General features: G+C 36.2%; 1 protein-coding gene across 6 annotated transcripts in view; it reads left to right on the top strand.

The window, feature by feature from the left end:
* The window catches only part of VPS8 (VPS8 subunit of CORVET complex), a 291024-nt gene that overhangs the window by 16739 nt on the left and 252290 nt on the right, over positions 1-21995 (top strand). For 3 of the 6 annotated variants that reach the window (XM_024995281.2, XM_024995278.2, XM_059888314.1), the window contains exons 5-10: positions 5372-5465; positions 7800-7832; positions 8792-8846; positions 16396-16520; positions 17518-17604; positions 19945-20012. In XM_024995281.2, the coding sequence (XP_024851049.1) occupies positions 5372-5465; positions 7800-7832; positions 8792-8846; positions 16396-16520; positions 17518-17604; positions 19945-20012 (462 nt within the window). Of the gene's footprint in view, positions 1-5371; positions 5466-7799; positions 7833-8791; positions 8847-16395; positions 16521-17517; positions 17605-18064; positions 18140-19944; positions 20013-21995 lie in introns of those variants that run through there. The other 3 variants (XM_059888317.1, XM_024995290.2, XM_059888323.1) reach the window with 3 other exon arrangements.

Here is a 21995-nt window from a genome sequence, read left to right as displayed (position 1 = left end):
TTGATATACAGAGTTGTGTTGATTTCTGCTGTATAGCAGGAGTGACTAAGTTATACATATATATATATTCTTTTTCATATTCTTTTCCAATATCCTGGGATATTGAATGTAGTTCCTGTTCTATACAGTAGGACCTTGTTGTTTATCCATTCTTCATGTAATTCTCCCAGTCCGTCCCTCCCCCACCCTTCCATCCCCTTGGCAACCACAAATCTGTTTGTCTGTGAGTCTCTTTCTGTTTCATAGATTCATTTGTACCATATTTTATTTTATTTTATTTTATTTATTTATTTTTTTTGCCCCCACCCGCCCGCGGTCTCGCCGGGCCCCCAGACCCAGGTGAGGGGGCAGGGCCCCACAGGCCGCTCTCATTTGTACCATATTTTAGATGCCACATAAAGGTGATATCATATTGGTATTTGTCTTTCTTTCTCTGACTTAATTCACTTGGTATGATAATCTCTGGTTGCATCCATGTTGCTGCAAATGGCATTATTTTTTTTTTTTTATCCAGTGTATATAGGTACCACGTCTTTGTCCGTTCATCTGTCAGTGGACATTTAGGTTGTTTCCATGTCTTGGGTCTTGTGAGTAGTGCTGCTATGAACATAGGGATGTGTGTGTCTTTTTGAATTATAGTTTTGTCTGGCTATATGCCCCAAAATGGGATTGCTGGATCATATGGTAATTCTATTTTTAGTTTTCTGAGGAACCTTCCTACTGTTTTCCACAGTGGCTGTACCAGCTTTCATTCCCAGTAACAGTGTAGGAGCATTCTCTGCTCTCTATACCCTCTCCAACACTGGTAGACTTTTTAATGATGGCCATTCTGACTTTTTAATGACTGGTGTGAAGTAGTACCTCATTGTGGTTTTGGTTTCCATTTCTCTAATAGTGATGTTGAGCCTCTTTTCATGTGTTTGTTGGCCATCTGTATGTCTTTGGAGAAATGTCTGTTTAGGTTTTCTGTCCATTTTTCGATTGGTTTTTCTTGTTGTTGTTGAGTTGTATGAGCTGTTTATATATTTTGGAAATTAAACCCTTGTTGGGTGTATCGTTTGCCAATATTTTCTCCCATTCTGTAGGTTGTCTTTTCATTTTGTTTAAGGTTTCCTTTGCTCTACAAAAAGCTTGTACATTTGATTATGTCCCATTTGTTTATTTTTGTTTTTATTTCTTTTGCCTTGGGAGACTGACCAAAGAAAACATTGGTACGATTTATGCCATAGAATGTTCTGCCTATGTTCTCTTCTAGGAGTTTTATGGTGTCATGGCTTATGTTTAAGTCTTTAAGCCATTTCGAGTTTATTTTTGTGCATGATGAAAAGGTGTGTTCTACCTTTATTGCTTTATATACGTCTGTTCAACTTTTCCAGCACCACTAAGCTAAAGAGACTTTTTCCCCCTCATTTTATATTCTTGCCTTCTTTGTCGAAGATTAATTGACTGTAGGTGTAGGGTTTATTTCTGGCTCTCTGGTAAGTATTCGTTTAAATCACACTTGTATATGATATGGTCTGCTGAAGCCCTGCATGGAAAGTAGAAGGCCACTTGCTGCTGCTGCTGCTAAGTCACTTCAGTCGTGTCTGACTCTGTGCGACCCCATAGATGGCAGCCCACCAGGCTCCCCCGTCCCTGGGATTCTCAGGCAAGAACACTGGAGTGGGTTGCCATTTCCTTCTCCAATGCGTGAAAGTGAAAAGTGAAAGTGAGGTCGCTCAGTCGTGTCCGACTCGTAGCTACTCCATGGACTGCAGCCCACCAGGCTCCTCCATCCATGGGATTTTCCAGGCAGGAGTACTGGAGTGGGGTGCCATTGCACTTAGGTGGAAATAAAATGCTTGTTAGACCCTGAAGATTTTGATACTGTTGAGAGCATAAGAAGGTGGATACTCTGTCAGTCTTCTGCACCTCCAGGGTGTGTGCTCAGTCACTCAGTTGTGTCCAACTCTTTGTAGCCCCATGGACTGTAGCCCACCAGGCTCCTCTGTCCATGGAATTTTCAGGGAAGAATACTGGAATGCCATGCCATTTCCTACTCCAGGGATCTTTCCTGACTCAGGGATCATCTCCACTAGCCCCACCTGGGAAGCCCTCAGTAGGAAGCTAAATATAGCCAGGGAGTCCCAGAAGCAGGAGAGCCTTTAGAGGGTGCACACATCAGACCTGGAGCAGTGTCCATGGTGGAAATGTGGAGATGTGTGGGAAAGGTGGTGGGAATCACCTCACCAGCCTTCTGTTCCCTCCACTCCTTCCTCCACCACCTTCCTCCCGCCGTCTAAGGACAGCTCCAGCATTTCTTCATTCCCTTGGAATGGGTTCAGAGGAGAGTTGCAAAGATGATTAAGATTTGGGAAAAAGACTTCTAACCCTAAATAGCTTCATTTTGGCTGCTTTCACCTTCCACATTCTTGGAGAGCACATGAAAAGGAAAAAGAAGTGGAGGAAGCATAATGTAAATGTTTTATTGAATTCATGTGTAACTTTAATGTTGATAACTTGTCGGTGTATTTTTCTTCAACTTCTTAAATTTTGCCTGTATCAGGGCTGTATTCTTTAGGTTGTCAACTCTTGTGAAATAGGGGCCATGGCTGGGTATATTAACTTGTTCGTCAGTTTCTTCTACAACTAAACTTTGTTCTGCTTTATTGAGATATAATTGACATACAGTACTGTGTAGATTTAATGTATATAGTATAATTCTTTGATATATGTATATTATGAAATGATTAGCGCAGAAAGGTTACTTAACACCTTTATCACCTCACATAATTACAATTTTTTTCTGGAGTCAGAAAATCTAAGATCTACTTTCTTAGTAACTTTCAAGTATATAAGTGTTGTTAACGATAGTCATCACCCTGTACATTAGATCTCCAGAACTTATTCATCTAAAAACTGTAAGTCTATATCCTTTGACTAGAATCTCTGTATTTCCCCCAGGCCCTGGATATCACTATTCTAGTCTCTGTTTCTATGAGTTGCTTTTTAAAAGGTAGTGATTTTGTTTCTTTTGGGTATACAACCCAGAAGTGGGATTGCTGGATCACATGGTAGTTCTATTTTTAATTTTTTGAGGGACCTCCATGCTATTTTCCATAGTGGCTGCACCATTTACATCCCTACCAACAGTGGCCAGGGATTCCTTTTTATTTGGATCCCCACCAACACTTATCTTTTGTTGTTTTGATAATAGCCATACTAATGGGTATGAGGTGGTATCTCATTGTGGTTTTCATTTGCATTTCCCTGAAAATTAGTGATGTTGAGCACCTTTTCATGGACCTATTGGCCATCTGTATGTCTTCCTTGGAAAAATGCCTATTTAGGTCCTCTGCCCGTTGGTTTTCTTGCTCCCGAGTTATAAGAGTTCTTTTTATATATTGGTTATTATGGGGTTAAGGGTTTGCAGATATTTTTCCGTGTTCCATAGTTGCCTTTTATGTTTTGATTGCTTCTTTAGCTGTGCAGAGGCTTTTTAGTTTGATGTAGTCCTATTTATTTATATATACTTATATATAGCATATGTATATCCACTTTTGTTGCTTGTACTTTTGGTGTCGTACATAACTAAAAAAATCTATGCCAGTACTACTGTCAGGGGCTTTTCTGTTTGCTTTTTCCTAGGAGTTTTGTGGTTTGAAGTCTTATGTTTAAGTCTTTAATCCATTTAATCTTTGTGAGTGGTATAAGACAGAGGGATGATTTCCTTCTTCTGCATGTGATTACCCAGTTTTCCTAGCACCATTTGTTGAAAAGAATATTCTCTCCTCATTGAGTGTTCTTGGCTCCTTTGTCAAATGTTAGTTGACTGTATATGCAAGTGGTTATTTCTGTGCTCTCTATTCTGGTCATTGATCTTTGTCTTTTTTAATGTTAGTACCATACTGTTTTGGTTACTGTAGCTTATAATATAGTTGGAAATCAGAAGGTGTGATGCCTCCAGCTTTGTACTTTTTTCTTAAGATTACTTTGGCTGATAGAGATCAGTTGTGTTTCTATAAACTAACAATGAAATATATAAAAAAGAATAAAAATCACATTTACAGCAGCATCAAAAGCAATGAAGTAGTTAGGAAGACGTTTTGGAACAAGGAGGTGAAAGAGTTGTACATTGAAAGATAAAGACATTGGTAAATTAAAGAAAACAAATGGATGGAAAGCTTTCCATGTTCATGGATTAATTAAAATGTTCATACTACCCCTGCCTATGTATAGATTTGGGTCAGTCCCTATCAGAATCTCAGTGACATTTTTCACAGAAAAGCAGTCCTGAAATTTGTATGGAATCACAGTACTTAAGTGTTTTTGATGGTTTGGTCATTTACCTGCTTAAAAGCTGTGGTGTCATCTTTTTGCCCACATTGTAATGTCCGAACTGCTTTGCATAGTGTCACTCTGAAGCCTGCTTACTATTTTGACGTAAATGCAGAGCACTCCCACATCTGCCTCCTGGCCCATGCCTTTTGTGTACTCACACTCCCCACACACACTGTACACCATTACATCTTCATATTTTTGCTTGTGCTTTTTTTTGGTCCGACAGACTCCTAGTTATCCATCAAGGTCAGATCAGATGTCTTCTCTTTTCTATAACTGTCCCTGATATCCCCTTAATAAACAGGATTAAAGTCTTATTTTGTTTCTATCATGCTTTATTCATTTTTCTTTTCTAACATTTATCCGTTAATTTGAGTGAGTTACTCATTAGTCCCTCTAGCTAGGATATGAGATCCTCGAGAGTGGAAACTATGAGCTTTTTATATTTGTATCCCCAGAACATACTTTTAGTCATGAAAGCCAGGTGGGAGTAGGTGTTCAGTGTTTGGTAAAAGCTTAAAGAAGTATTTTTTGTACAGTGATGAGTAGGGTAAGTGAAAGGAGCTGTTAGTAGGAGCATCAGAGAATGAGTAATGAGTCGGAAATTTGAGGCAGTTGGTTGGGAAAATGAGAGGGTCGTTACAGACGACAGTAGGGCAAGAATGGTTGCAAAGGTGGAAGGCAGGTAGAGGTGATATAAACCTGTAAGCAGGGCTTCTCTATAGGCAACCTTCTGATGAGTAGCAGAGTCTTTCGCTGTAGTTATTAAGGTGAGCAAGGAATAGGTTGAATCTGTGAAGAAGAGATGGTGGCTTTATTCATTTTCCTGCTGTGCTTCTCTGAGTTTCAGGGTGAATTTAGTATAACATTTTAATGTGAGACTGTTAGACTTTATACCTCTTCAGAAAACAGAGCTAACAAATTAATACAGTATTGCTTTCTGCTTTTCTTGTTTTTATTTACTTTTTCTTCTTTCAAAGCTTTAAAGACCTTGCCTTTTCAGTTTTTATTTTCTGTTCTTAAACGTTTTCCTTTTTTTTTTTCCTTAAAGAAAGAAGAAATTACCTGATTCTTTTTCACTCCATGGATCAGTTATGCGACATTCACTTTTGAAGGGAATTTCTGCCCAGATAGTGTCTGCAGCTGTAAGTATTTTGTTCTCTTCCCCCAGCTTTATAACCTGCAATGGCATAATGAAGCAGGAATGAGCATAAAACAAAGCACAGCACTTCTCTTGGCCCGAGGCTTAAGAAAAACAGAATCTGGCTTTCATGGGTTTTGTGTGATTATTTTTGACTCATAAGACATAGCTACACATCTTGACATAGAAATTAGTGCAGCCATGAAATAAAGGTCTGCCCGGAGTCTCGGGTGTGCCTAAATGAAATATGGCAGCAAGCCTAAAAGAAACACTATCTGCCTTTTCTTTAAATTCCTTTTCAGTTTAGTTGCCATCTTGTGTATTTGGTTGAGGTAGAGCGATTTTTTTTTTTAGTGTTTTCATATGGAGGAATGATTGATCAGAATCTTTTACAACTGAGTGATGTTTTTATAATTCACAAAAGTCTTTTCATGTACCTTATTTCATATACTCTCACAACTTTGAAAGTAGGGAAAGCCGTATCCTATTTTACAAATGAGAAGACAGACTCAGAGGTGATATTAACTTGTCTTACATCATTGGGTTAGGAGATAGCAGAGCAATTACTCAAAATTAGGGGTTTTTGGCTCCAAGTCTAGTGCTGCTTTTGTTGTGAAATGGGGGTGGTATTGGTGAAAGTGGCCAGTGTGTAATGGCTGGAACAGAGTATCTGTGTCTGTTTTGAAAATGGTTTGGAGCACTGGATTAGTACAAAAATATTTAATAGTCCATTAAGACAATAGATGCTGATTCTGGTATGTTTATCAAATTTTCCTTTGGCCTCAAGGCTTATAGTTTTACGTAGTCTTTCGGTTTTGGTTTTCTGAATTCAAATATATAGATTATATAAGTAATAGTAATAATAATGATGTTGATATGAATCGTGATTCATATCCCAGGAACTTTGATATGTTTTTATGTTCTTTTCATGGAGTTTAATTAGTGTTTTGCATATTCAGTTTGGACAAAGTTTTATTTTTTATGAGGGTAAGAGATTGATAGAGAAGTGGATCATGACACCATAGCCACATTGTAATTTTTAGGTTTATCAGTGAAAGCTCTTGTTGCAGACCACCCCCCCCCCCCACGCAAAAAAACCAGAACAAACAAACAAAAAAACCCCAAAAACAACAAAAAAGGAAAAAGTGTTCTCTCTGGGCATTTGGTATACCCCGGCCCAGCTCATATATCATGAAGTCAATTTAAATAGAGAGATAGGCAAGCAATGGGGGAAACCTGGGCAATTGTCCTTCCTCTTTTAGGTGGAGAGTAACTCATATTTGCTAGAATGGGAACCACCTGTTGAGGATTACATTTCTATGACGTTTTCTGAATTTAATCCTTATGTAGGTGATGAAATTCATTCCTTTCAAAATCAAGATGAACCAGAACAGTCATTTGACCCACCTGTGCAGTTTTAAAAATATTTTGAATAATGGAGACTGAACTAAAACTCAGACATTGAACAATGATTAGATAAATCTGTTATTTAAAAGGGTTTCTCTTTTCTCTTGAAGAGGAGGGAAAAATTCTAATAAATCCCAGAGTGTTTGCATTCTGTTCTTATTTCATTGCCATGGCTGAGCTCCTTTGGTATGTTAAAATGAAAACTGCTTTTCTTGTGACAGTCTTCATACTTTGTTTTTCTCATTTTGGATTACCAGCTCAATTTAAATTGTATGCTTTGCTGTGATGGTTGGTTTATTAACATGTAAAGCTAGTTATATTTGGGGTATCTCCTCTGAATGGCTGTTTAGTAATGCCTTCAGCCATGTGGATAGTGATGTTATTAGGGCTTCCTGTGGTGTTGACCATCATAGCCTTGTAGTCTATGCCTGGAGAACACTTAGGAGAGATGAAACTTTTGGAGTTGTGAACTTTGTTGTTTTGGAATCCTCCTCAAAGTAATATGACGTGGGATTATATTTAAAATCGACTCAAATTAACTTTAAAGTGTATTTATCATTTTATGATCACCTAAGATAATGGAGATACCTTAAGATAGTGATTTTGTAAAATGTGTCCATTGCGTAAAAATTTCCTAAGAAAAAGCAGATTCCTGGGCACTATCCCAGACCTACTGACTTGAAATCTAGTTCTAGCAGTGTAGCTAGGGATCTGCATTTTAACAGATATTCCAGGTGATTCTGATGCTCCTTGACTTTTGAGAGTCACTATCCTAAGCTGTAACATCAGTGCTAAAATTCTGTAGTTGGGGGCAAAAGTGATGGTTCCCCCTCTTGTCTGAATCATATATGTAAAGAGAGGGCCTTATACCATTTTTTTGTTTAAAAGTGGAAATATCTTTTCAAATACTTTTTTTTTTAATTTTATTTAGGACAAAGTAGATGCTGGCTTGCCTACAGCAATTGTAAGTATACTTTAAATAATCTTTTAAAAGTAACCTTTCTATTACCAGGTTTTCTTAGATTTATTCTTCTGATACTCAGTTATTACATACATTTTACGAGGATAAATTCATATGTCATTTACTGCCAGTAATCATTTAAAATTTAGTCGTGTTGAATATTCTCTTTCTAGTGTATTGTTACTCTTCAGTTTTGTTTTTTGAGATGCATATAATGGATACTGATTAGCCCATTTCCAGATTTATTTTATGTGGTACTATCCTGCCCAGTACATTTGCTCCTTCTGTGACTTGACCTCCTTTTGGTTATAGGGAGTGGAAACAGTGTTCGGTAAAATCACTTTGTGGTAAATAGTACATTTAATAGCTCTGAACTCCATTGCCAAGCTTGCCAAATAGTAAATCTGTGGGGGTGATTATAGAGAACTGGGGGATATTGAAAGCACACTAGTGCCCTCTTTTCTATTTTCAACTATTTCCAGCTGCCTCCTGTAGCTCACTTATTAGTCAGTCAATTGGTGAGGGAAGTGGGCTGAGTTTTGAGTATTTCTGGCGCCTTTTGGCTCTTGTGAATGAGCTGGGGAAGGTCTTTCCTGTTCTTTTCCCACACCTTATAGGAGGCTCTTGGTTGGGTAGCATAAGTGCCTTTACTTTGTCTGGAAACTTGAACTTTTTTTATTTTAAATTGCTTTAGAGGAAGTTAAGTGGCATGTTTTTGCCTATAATGTTGAACATATGATATTTTAGTATTGTTACCCTTAGAATAAATTTAGAGGGATGCCAAGAAATAAGATGTTCTGAGTTTTATCTTGCGTTTTGCCTCCTAGATGAAATTTTCCTTATTTATAATAGTTGGTGTGTTATCTGGTGTCTAGAGGAAAGAAGACCAACAAATTTAATTCTGATTATTTCAAGATCCTTGATATAATGTTTTAAAATATAATCTTCTCTTTTGTTCTCAGGCAGTATCCAGTTTGATAGCAGTGGGTACATCTCATGGATTGGCCTTAATATTTGGTAAATTTTCTAGCTGCTTATTTTAAATATTAAGTATTTGAGTTTTTTAAAAGATAATATCTCTTAATCACAGTTTTTATAGTAAACTTTATTTTTCTGAAAAATGCCAGAAAAACTTGAAGAGTAGCAGTCAGCATTTTTATAGTTAAAAAGTGCTTGACTCAGCTTCATTTTGTTGCTCATTGCAAGTTTATTTTCTTCTTTATGAATTTATAAGCTATCATATCATATCATATACCATTTGACTCTCTGCAGACCTAGACAAAAAGAATGTAAAGTTGAGAGCGACAGGGTTTGTCATTTTGTCTGCCTCTGGTTTGTGGTGGTGGTAATTTTTTTATTCTAAATCATATCTGAGTAGTAAGTATTTGAAAAGATCGTCAGGGAAAGATTTCCAGGCTTTCTCAGTAATTTTCAGTAACTCTTAACTGATAGTAAGGTTTTTTCATTTACATTGTAAATCCCTCTAAACTGAAAGTTTTTTAGCCTATAATCACTTTATTTTTTGGGTTGAGATGAGAACTTCGTTAGTTTTATTTTTATAGTACGTGATAATCCTAAGTTTTTTTTTTCATTTTTTTTCCCTCCGTGAGACTAAATAACTCTGATTTTCATCTTTCTTTGCTTTTGCCCCCAAACTATGAGCAAAACATTTTTTTTTTTTTAATTTCAAAACACAATAGAAAATTCTCCTGTCCTTTAAATACTACTAGAAAATGTTTTCCTGTCATTTTTAGTGTTCTCATTGATTTTAAAGCTTTTGGAACTCTCTCAAATGGAATTCCGGATGACACTGTATTTTAGTAAGGATGCTACAGAATATTATTTATGGAATACCTGGGAACACTTTAATAGCAGAACCATAATTTGATCTTTGTGGTCCTTGCATCTTTATCATGATTGAATAACTAGTAATTTTCCCTTGTTTTTGAATAATTTGACTTCCAAGTTTTCCATTATACCAGAAGCCTGTTCATCATGTGATTTTAACATCTAGTCTTTTCAAAGGTGATGGATACAAATTATTGTCTGGGGATGAGAAGAATGGAAACAAAAAATACAATTCTCTAGAGAGAACTTTAGAATTGATTCTTTAATTATTTCTCTTATTCCATAATATGTGTTCATAATAAATTTAGATGAGCAAAAAATTGAAGATACACCAAAATCTGCCATCCAGAAATAATTCCTAACATTTCTATATGACCTTGAAATCTTTTGTCCTGTACATATGTGTATACATATGTGCACTCTCCAAATTGGATCATGTTAATTTGTAACCTGCTTTTTCATTATAATGAACATTTTTCTATATAATTATTAAAATCATGTGTAGTATCTTTTTTCCTGTTTTATCAGCTTTTTTGTTTTAAAATAAGTATGGTTGATTTACAGTGTTGTGTTTAGTTTCTGGTGTACATCAAAGTGATACAGTTCATGTGTGTGTATATATATACACATGCCCACCCACACACACACACATATATATTCTTTTTCATATTCTTTTCCATTGTGGTTTATTACAGGATATTGAATATAGTTCCCTGTGATATACAGGATTGTGTTGTTTATCTATTTTATATATAGTGGTTTGTATCTATTAATTTATCCCTCTCCTTTAGTAACCATTAGTTTGTTTTCTGTGTGAGTCTGTTTCTGTGTAACATCATTTTAAATGGCTACATGTATCCTGTTAAATGGATTCACCATTTAATCAATCATTTTCTTCTATAAGACATTTAGGTTGTTTCTAAACAAAAAAATAGAGTGATGACCATCTTTGTAACTGCAGTTTTTTGTGCACATGATTACTTCTTTCAGACAAATTCCTAAAAGTGGACTTGCTTATGTCAGGGTATGAACATTTTAAATGTTTCTGATGTATATTGCCTAACTGCCTCCTAGAAAGTTTTACCAACTTGCTCTCCTATCAGGTATAAGAATGCTTGTTTTCCTATGAGGGCAGGGTTGGTATTAGATTGATAGAATTTTGGGAAAGAATATTGAAAGGACTTTTAGTTAGTCACCTTATTTACATATGAGGTGTTTGAGAACTGGAGAGAGGTTAAGTGACATGTACCAAGCCAAATTCAAAATCAAAGTATACTGAATCCCAAGATTAGTATGTTTCCACTCCTCCAAGTTGTTCACCTGTTCTGAGAGAAATGGAGGCGAATTCCAAGATACAAAAAGGAAAGAATGCAAGAACTAAGATGAACAAGGATAGACTATAATGCATATGTTTATCTATCAGCAGAACATGTTTATTTTTGTTCCCCCTTACCAGTACTCACTCTCAACTCTCTCTGCTTTAATATCTCTTCCTTACCCACCAAGATTCTAAGAATATGTGGCTGCTTATAATCAAACCCATGTAGAATTCACTGCAACAAATTAAAATGAAGTCTTTTAAAATAAAAAACTAACAGGGGAGAACAGTACAGTGTCTTTCATTGCTGTCTCAATTTCCTTGGGGCTGCTTTCTGATTTTTTATAGACCCAAGCAACTTTCTTGTGGATTTGATGAAACAGTAATCTTTCATTAAAGTCTCGTGAAAAAGAAAGTATGCCATAATGAGCATTTTGAGAAAGAATCATAACATTCTAGTTATGGTTTGGATTTTTAATCATGCAGTTAGTAAATTTTACTCATTATTTTTGTAGGAATCAGATATCTGGACAATGAGTTTTAACAAATGGATTAAAATTTGCTTGAAAGTCAGGAACAAATGGCAGAGTAATAATGCTAAGAAGTGTCTAGATTTGAGGTCTGGGTTAAATCTGATCTTTTAAACATCTTTGTTGATCATAGGAAAAAGTGCAGCAGGAAGAACTTGTTTAAGTACCATTAGAGTCTCTTTGGAATGAAGGCCTGGGTCATTAGAATAGTAATCATTGTAAGTTTCTTAAGCACGATGTAGAATTCCTATTCTTAAGGAAGTAAAGGTATGTGGTATTTGTTATATATCTTGGTTCTTACCTAATTATAGGATCTCAAAAATCTGACTCTTACTAGAGATATATCCCTATCCTAAGGCCCTTTAGTCTTTCATTTTTTTGAGTTGTTAGTATACCTTAATGGATTATCTTTTTGAAATTGTTTTATCAAATTTAATGGACTTGGATTTACTATGCTAAAATTTGGATATTATGAATTTTTTCTATTTCCATAACCAATACCTAAATATAAATGCTAGACATATCATTTAATCACATTTAGTATCATTCTCACAGATAAGTAAAGTTTACCACTTATACTCTTGAAATCTTACCTGTCTTTTCTCTGAACTTTTGAACTGATTTCTTGCTTTTCTCTTTCTTTTGATCTTTTCTCCATGGATTCAAAGGAAAAGGTATAGTAATTTTGATGTGCATGAGTGACTGTTTTTCTTTTGACCTTTTTATTGTTGAAGGAGAATGTTATCAATTACAGTTGACACCCTGTTATGAAATGTTTATTGAAAAGAACCAGCTAATTGAAATTGGTTAGAGAATTGTTAAAAATTACAAATATATGTATACCTTCAATATTTTATTTTAAATGAAAAGAAATATTCATTTCCCCCCTAATCTTTTGATACAGTCCAAAACTGAGTTTTTTTCTGCCAGTTGGAGGTCTGCAGCATCCTTTTCTGGCACAAGCTACATCAATGATAGGTCATGCAAAATTTGTACTTTTAATTAAACAAAAGAGGTAAAAGCTTGGGTACCTGTGAATCACTTGAGGTGTGCAACATTTTAGATTTTCATAGAACTTTCCAGTTTTCTGCAGTTATCTTGTCCATACCTTACTTCATGACAGTTATTTAGAGCAACTCATCTTTACCAAGTTTTTCTAAAACATCCATTTAGCTGTCATAGAAACAGCAGCTTGCTCTTTTGCACTCTATTTCATTAGTTGACATATTGTTTAACGTTTTTTAAGTGCAGTAGTATTTATAGTGGCATGAACAGATTTGGAAATGAAAACAGTTGACTCTTCCTAAGCATCTGCATTCTAGAAAATAGCCAGTTATCTGTGGGGAGTCAGTGTATCCTGGGCTTTAGTCAGTAAGGTTAAAGAGGGAATGGAGAGCTTTAATTCTGTGTGTGTTAGATGGTGGTCAGATAAAGTGCTTCTGCTGCTTTATGATCATTGATGAAAAGTGTTTCCTAATCTCTCTTTTCTTCTTCTTCTTTGGTCATAGAGAATATTTTAATGTGCACAAAGGAGTAGCATTGAAGAATGGTGAATACTGGTGATAAAAGTAGAGCTCTATGTATATAATTTGATTTTGATTCTTTCTAGGATCTAGGTATTTCCTTCTTCGATGGTCTTTAGGGTGTAGTTAAATTTGGGGTGAAGAAATAGAACATTAGGTTAATTTTGGTATGTGGAAAGAGCAGAAATTCTTGAAGTATGTTCAAATTTAGATTTTATGGCTATTGTAGACTTTATATGTTATTTATGGCTTTTCTTTGTTACTTAGTCCATTACTGTTAAGCCTAGAATATGCTGGGATCAACCCTAAGTAAAGTGTATTTTGAAAGATATACTAATAAAGAAATAGATGTAATGCATTGCACTGTCAATTTAGATGTGCTTTTTGTGGTATCTGGGCTTTGAGTTCTCTTAATTGATAAGCTACTTATTATCATTAAAATAATTCTTTGCATGTGTATCATTGGATAGCTTTCATATTTTTCATAGGCATTTACAAAATTTAAGCTCTGTACCAACTCTGTGAAGCTTATAGGAAAAATGATAGTCTCATTCCCCCCCCGCCCCCCCAAATCAAGAGCCCCCTTGGAGGAGTAGAACATGGAAAGCTCTGATTTTCACCTTTCTTACTGCTGTTCAGGTCCTTTTTGTTCCTTCTGTGTAACTTTATAAATTGTTTGAAAGAGGTTTTATGTTTGTCTTCACCGAGTACCTTTCCCCAGAATAGTCTAGAAAAATCTGGACTACAGAATGTTCTAGTAGAAGAAACCTCTTCAGTAAGAACCTGCTTTCTTCTTTACGCAGAAATTCTGTCTTTTCTGATTTGTTTAAATTGTATAGGTTTATTCATATGGCACCATAAATACAGAATGTATAATGACACCAATACGAATTGATAAGTATCTTTGTGGAGTTAAACAATATTACGTTTTATGCACTGTCCATTACCTCACAGCCGTGCTACCTTATAAAGGGACATTATAAAGATAATGAATACATTGTAAAAGTCAAGGGGAAAACATTGACAGTCTTCATTAACAGAGTCCTATGGGATATAAATTTAGTACATATTTTAGGAGTGACCACTGTTGATAATTTGGTCCCTGTCTTAGCTAGTTTTTAGTACACAGTCAGAAAAAGAATCATGTCTGGGTTTTTAATGTAGAGGTTAGTTGTGTCTTTTTCCTCCCCTCTTTACTTCCTTTTTCTTAATGGTACCCTTATTCTCTATTCTGTCACACTCCTTAAATTCTCCTGTGCTTACTCTCCTTGAGTTATCAGTTCAGTTCAGTTTAGTCGCTCAGTCGTGTTCGACTCTTTGTGACCCCATGGACTGCAGTACGCCAGGCCTCCCTGTCCATCACCAACTCCTGGAGTTTACTCAAACTCATGTCTGTTGAGTTGGTGATCCCTGAGTTATAAGAGTACTTAAATACTCAAATTTAAAGTAAGGACTTTGTTAAAGCAATAGTTAGTGTCTTTAAGTACTGGTCGATCAGAACTGTGTAGTTTGGATATCAAAGCAGAGACTATTCCGACACTACTCTTGCCTAGAGGGCAGACAACCAGGCTAAATGGACTTTTTGAGGCTGGTGCAGAACTTCTGTCTTTGTCCTCTAACTTTTTCAGTCCATTCGTTGGACTACTCACATGACCCACAGTGGTAGTATGTATACAAGTATGTATACAACACTGTTGCCCAACCAATGAATCTTGACAATTTGCAGAACAGGGTGTAAGGATCATCTACTAACTGTATAACGTAGCCCTGACAAAATAAGGATCATGGAAAACACTGTTAGGCATGCAATTCAGTAGAGCAAAGTAAAATGTGATATCATATTTAGAGTCAGGAAAAAGGCAATTATAACAGTTTGGATTAAACTGGAAAAGGGAGGAAAATGTATGTAAGGATGGAAAGAAATAAGGAAAAAATCTGTTCTTGTGATTAATATAGATGTGAATAAACATAGGACTTTTAAAGTACATCACACCTTGTATATTATGAATTTTATTCCTTTTCAAATGTTCATCTTGGAAGGCTAAGATCTAAAGTGACATCATAAAACATCAAATATTTTCTGTGTGCTGGATACAGCCACTAATTATGTCAAAACTGAGACAATTAATTCTGACATTAATTGTGTCAGAACTCCTGGGGAGGTGGGGATTGCTATTTGAGCCTGCTTGTGAACATAGAAAAATATTCTTACAGTATTCACTTTGTATGGGCAAAAGGGCTTACCTAGTATTATTCCATGCATTTGGGAATGAATGTCTTTAGGCTCTTTCTGATGATAACTGGGTTTACCTTTATGGGAGGAAGATTTGCAAATATGGCATCTATTAAGATGATTGTCAGATGCATTCTGTGTGCAAGGCACTGCCTTAGGCATTCTGGGGATGTTAATTCTCTCATGATCTCAGCCCTTAGATAGGTCATAGTCTAGGAGTGGAAGTAAGATGTATTTACCTCCAAAAAGTAGCACATAGATAGTGAAGGGAAGCACAAACAATTGCTGGGGGAGTTAAGAGAACTCCTGATTATGCAAGTATGGTGTCCTCCCCCCCACCAACTAAAAAACAGTTAAAGTTTGTAGACATGCTTTATGTTTAAAATTTTTATTTTATTGTTTTCAAGTGGGTACAGTAATGAGCTCTATATAATATAAGCACTGCCTAGGAGAAGCCCTAGAAGAATTTCTTCTACTTATTAGATAATAAAGTTTAGTAATATCCAAATGCTTCCTAGAGAAATCAGAGGTGATTACGGCAGAATCTTTGCCTTTTAGTAACTTTATTTAGTAGAGATTTGAATTATTTGCTTTTAGCGTATCAGCTGTTGATGCTTGAAAAGAATTTCCTTAAGTTGTTTAAACATACCCTATGATTTTATTTATTCTGTTCATTTGCCTGGTAAATCTTCAGGGATAATATAAATGAAAATTGTAGCCAAACTGTAAATAAATTTTGATTTTTGAAGTTTTAAATGTACTGTAAAAGGTGGTATTTCATGTATCTTGCATTCTAAAAATAGCAAAAAATATGGTTCTAGAATGAAAGTTAGTTGGTTGTTCCAAGAGATACAGTTTTCTCAGTATTTTCTTTTTAACATGAGCAAGTTTTGTATTATGCTTCCTTGTAGTTACCGTTTTTCTGCATTCTTAGTGTCTAATTCAATGCCCACTGTCTAGTAGTTGCTCAATAAATGTATTTTAAGATGAACGTAACTTTGTTTGATTCTTTTGATTCTTACTACCTCAAAGTGTTTGAAAACAAGCCTGTGCTATGTACATACTTAGTCAAACCTTTATTTCTTTCGCTTGATTTATCGATTGCTTTCTTTAGATCAGAATCAAGCTTTGCGACTCTGCTTGGGTAGCACTAGTGTTGGAGGTCAGTATGGAGCTATCTCTGCCCTCAGTATCAACAATGACTGCTCAAGACTTCTCTGTGGCTTTGCTAAGGGACAGGTAAATAGAAACTTTATTTTACCTATAAGACAGTGTGAAATGAATGAAACCTGTTATCTCTAGGTCAGTAGCTTGAAGACAAAAACATGTTATAAAGTGATATGTCTATATGTAGAGCTAACCTGAATTTGCTTGGTCTGACTTTTGTCTAAATTTTTAAATTAAGTTACTGACTGAGCCAGAGTCTATGATTTTTAATATCTCAATTCGTATGTCCCTATACGCAAATAGCTTTTATAAACCAACCAGGCCATTATACAAAATGTACTTTCTTTCTGTGAAGTGAAGTGAAGTGAAGTCGCTCAGTTGTGTCCGACACTTTGAGGCCCCATGGACTATAACCTACCAGGTTCCTCTGTCCATTGGATTTTCCAGGCAAGAATACTGGAGTGGGTTGCCATTTCCTTCTCCAGGGGATCCTCCCGACCTAGGGATTGAACCTGGGTCTCCTGCATTGCAGGCAGATGCTTTACCCTCTAAGCCACCAGGGAAGCCCAAGATAGACCTGTATATCTTTCTTTCTGTCGTGAGGAGGATTGTTGTTGATTTTTAAGTACAGTATATATTCTGCTTTGTAACTGTGTCCCTGGACACAAATTTGGTATTTGTTTTTACTTCTGAAACCGGGCAGTAAGTTTTGTTTCTTTTCTTCTTCTGACTTACATGTCACTAATTGGTTTGGCAATAAGCCCTTTTGATAATTTTTACCAGTGCTAAAGAGATTGACTCATTAAATAAATCTCTTTTACCTCTCAGTAAAAGAATAAGATTTAAAATCTGAAGGGAAAAGTAGACTGGGTAGGATGAGGGGAGGATGAAGATGGAATAAGGGCCCCATGCTTCAGCGGATCTGCAACCTTTAGTTATGTTTTAACTTTATAGTTCTTTGTCTGCAATGTTTATAGGCCAGGAATAGATTATTTCAGCCAAAAGCCAAGATACTTAAGTCCAAAAAAGAGCAATAAATTTGTTTTTAAAGCATTTAGTTGTCTTATAGATCACTATGTGGGATTTGGCCAGTGGAAAGCTTCTAAGATCAATAACAGATGCTCATCCTCCGGGAACAGCAATATTACATATTAAGGTACAGTTCTTATTTTCTTTTTCTAATAATCTTTATTATTATGCCCTTGTATCCATTTTAAAGTAGATTTCTTTATAAACAGAATCCTTGAAAGTGAACTGTCTTTTATGTGACTGGCCCAACAAGATGTTTTCCCAAGTAAAATCCAGAGATAGGCTATCATGGTAACATTCAGCTATAAGTTGTATTGACGTCTAGTAGATACAGCAGGAAAGAGAGTAAACTGAAGTGATCCTAGACGAAAGGTTGGCAGCAAAGACAGGCAGTACCCTGCTGAAAACTCCGTGCAGATTTTAAAAGGTCTTTTTACTTTTTGCTTAGTCCACCAGGATTTTACTGCTGGGGTGGTGTGCCCTGTCACACTTTGTTGGGAATTACTTGAAGTTCAAGGCACTGGTTGTGAAAGAACCAAGGTTTGCATTATGTTTAGAAACAAATTTCTTGGTTTATTTTCTTTCAGGCCTCCAAAGGAAAAGCATCAAGGTTCGAATCTTGACTTTCTCCTTACATGCCTGAAAAAAATAAACCACCTTAGGTAACATTTAATTTATAAATACAGTGTGAACCTTGGTTTTTATATGCTGTCAAGTCCACGTTCAGAAGTGTAAAACATACAGGATTATAACTAGAGAAGTCTAAAATCAGATCTTCTGGATTTTAATCATGTACACGTTTGGTTAGTTAGCTGTGCAGACCTCTCTTATCCATATATATGCTTTTTAAAGTCTGGGAGCATCTGGAGTTTATGTGTCTGCATCTCAGTTAGTTACGTAAAAAGTCTTTTGTGACAAAGCAGCATTGAAGCATTTAGTAACAATGAAAACAACCAAGACAAGTAAAAGTAGAGAGAATTTCTCCTCTTTCTGAACATCATGGCAGTTTATCTTGACCTGTTTTCATACGGCATGAGCCAACTTGTAATATGTTGTTGTTTATGTCTTATCTCCTTTAATAGATTAAGGTCTTTGAAACCAGGATCTGTTTCTCTTTTATTTTTGTGTGTTACATGTAGTAGTTGCTCAATAAATGTTTGGTGGTTTATGAAAATCCAATCCATTTGCAGAAAAAAGCAAAATCTTTGGGAGAAACAATAAGAAACAGAAGAGGTAAAGACAGAGAGAAAAAGGCAGAAGAAATAAAAGCAGAAGAATGTAGCTAACATTGAAAGCACACTTGCGTTGCTTGGCAATGCTACAAGTATAGACGCTTCTCAGAAATTCTGGGGCCCGCTTTTGGCAAAGGCTTCTTATGCTGTCAACCTCTCACTCATTATTCTCCAAACTTAACCGTACACATCCCATCAATAATAATTTGGGCTTTAATTCATACACACACACACACACACATGTCTCTGTGTGTGTGTGTGTGTGTATATATATATAATATTTAAAATTAAATGTGCTACTGTACTAAATTTAAGTATATCATAAAACACATACTCAGAATGTAGAAGATAAAAATTATGAATGCTGTTATTTTTCTCTACACTCCACTTTTGCAACTGCTCAGCTAGGCCTTTGAGAACCATGGTGTAGGACTTCTGTACTTTGCTTGTGTGTGGTTGAAGAAGATGCATTTCATAGTGGCCTCCTGTACCTCAGCCATTCTGGAAGAGTCCAAAGGCATGCCAGTTAGGATGGTTTTACAACCTTTGGGGTTAGGGAGACTAGTCACTGGAAGTGATATAAATTAAGTTATTCAATTTTGTATTTATTGGCATGCACATCTGCCAGGCCACATCAGCCCTTAGGACAGTCTCTCATTGTGAACATTATTTATTGAGTTTTCCAGGGTGGATAATAGTAACTAAAGTATACTTTATTGAAGAAGACTGAAGGGGCAGCACATTTTAGGAAGAGTTGCATAAAAATTTAAACTGTTTTTAAATATAGTAGATTAACTCTTCAGTTATTCAGAAAACATATTCTAACAAGCTTATTTCCCAAAGACATCAAATATCTTTTATTGTGTCTTTATTCTTGAGAGCTAGGCAGCTGTAAGTATATCCAAAGTATCCTATTCAGCTTAATAGCAAGTTTGAAAAAATTAATATAAGAACCCAAGTAGATAAGTTTAGGGCTTTTATGAATCATAATTTGTATTTTTCTTTTATCCTTTTGAGAAGGTTTTACTTCTTTAAAGTCTCAGTTTTTAATGATATTGAACCATTTTTATTCTAAATATGGGTAAGTTTGTATTAGAGTAATAAGGTCAGTCTAGGTGATTTCAAATGCTATTAAATGTGTTTGTCTTGTATTTTTAAAATTTTATAAATTTTCCCCTTTTTAACATTTGACTGGTTTTTTAAAAATTGTTAAAATAAATTCCTTCTCTGTTTAGTTTACAGATGATCCAACTCTTGCAATTTGCAATGACAGCGGAGGCTCTGTTTTTGAATTGACATTTAAGTAAGAGACTATTGGACGTTTGTAGACAAATGAAAAGATTAGCTCCAATTTAATGACTTGAAGTTGAATATGAAGAGGTCTGGAAAACCCATGTAATTGTAAATAGGTTGTGGCTGTGTATTACACTTATCTGGGGAGGCTTATAGAACATACGGAGCACCATGCCTGGTCCCCCAAAATTCTGTCTCAGTACTTCTGAGTTGGGATTCTAGATTCCTTCTCCCCAAAGTGTTCCTAAACTCTGTCAGTCTTGGGAACCATTATCCTGGAGTATATCAGTAATTTTAGTTTAGACCCCGGGCCCAGTTGGTTATAACCATAATGACCAGGTGTACAAGGTTCCTTTTGCCTTGGAATTGCCCTGTTTACTCTTTAAATAAAGGGAAAGACTGTTTAGATATGCATAAGAATATTTATAAATCTGAGTTTAAAAAGACAAAAAAATTCAATGTGTATTTTGTTTCCAAAGTTCTTCAAAGTAAGGACTATGTTTCTTACATTTCACATGCCTCCTGACAATATCAAGTCCAAAGTAATTGTTTGAAAAATACCAGTTCAGTTCAGTCGCTCAGTCATGTCCTACTCTTTGCGACCCCATGACCCGCAGCATGCCAGGCCTCCCTGTCCATGTCCATTGAATCGGTGATGCCATCCAACCATCTTGTCCTTTGTCATCTCCTTATCCTCCCACCTTCAATCTTACCCAGCATCAGGGTCTTTTGAAATGAGTCAGTTCTTTGCATCAGGTGGCCAAAGTATTGGAGTTTCAGCTTCAACATCAGTCCTTCCAATGAATATTCAGGACTGATCTCCTTTAGGATGGACTGGTTGGATCTCCTTGCAGTCCAAGGAACTTTCAAAAGTCTTCTCCAACACCACAGTTCAAAAGCATCAATTCTTCAGTGCTCAGCTTTCTTTATAGTCCAACTCTCACATCCATACATGACTATGGGAAAAACCATAGCCTTGACTAGATGGACCTTTGTTGACAAAGTAATGTCTCTACTTTTTAATATGCTGTCTAGGTTGGTCATAACTTTCCTTCCAAGGAGTAAGCGTCTTAATTTCATGGCTGTAGTCACCATCTGCAGTGATTTTGGAGCCCAAAAAAATAGTTGGCCACTGTTTCCCCATCTATTTCCCATGAAGTGATGGGACCAGATACCATGATTTTAATTTTCTGAATGTTGAGCTTTAAGCCAACTTTTTCACTCTCCTGTTTCACTTTCATCAAGAGGCTCTTTAGTTCTTCACTTTCTGCCATAAGGATAGTGTCATGTGCATGCTGCTGCTGCTAAGTCACTTCAGTTGTGTCTGACTCTGTGTGACCCCATAGACGGCAGCCCACCAGGCTCCCCCATGCCTGGGATTCTCCAGGCAAGAACACTGGAGTGGGTTGCCATTTCCTTCTCCAATGCAGGAAAGTGAAAAGTGAAAGTGAAGTCGCTCAGTCATGTCCGACTTTTAGCGACCCCATGGATTGCAGCCTACCAGGCTCCTCCATCCATGGAGATTTTCCCTGGGATTTTCCAGGCAAGAGTACTGGAGTGGGGTGCCATTGCCTTCTCCATCATATACATATCTGACATTATTGATATTTCTCCCAGCAGTCTTGATTCCAGCTTGTGCTTCATCCAGCCTGGCATTACTCATGATATTACTCTGCATATAAGTTAAATAAGCAGGGTGACAATATACAGCCATACAGCCTTGATGTACTTCTTTTCCTATTTGGAACCAGTCTGTTGGTCCATGTCATTTTAACTGTTGCTTCCTGACCTGCATACAGGTTTCTCAAGAGGCAGGTCAGATGGTCTGGTATTCCAATCTCTTGAAGAATTTTCCATAGTTTGTTGTGATCCACACAGTCAAAGGCTTTGGCATAGTCAATAGAGCAGAAATAGATGTTTGTCTGGAACTCTCTTGCTTTTTTGATGATCCAGTGGATATTGGCAATTTGATCTCTGGTTCCTCTGCCTTTTC

Source organism: Bos taurus, chromosome 1 (genome assembly GCF_002263795.3).
Source record: "Bos taurus isolate L1 Dominette 01449 registration number 42190680 breed Hereford chromosome 1, ARS-UCD2.0, whole genome shotgun sequence".
In the NCBI taxonomy this organism is placed as follows: Eukaryota; Metazoa; Chordata; class Mammalia; order Artiodactyla; family Bovidae; genus Bos; species Bos taurus.
Note: the sequence above shows the minus strand (reverse complement) of the source record. Positions and strands in the feature narration are given on the sequence as shown.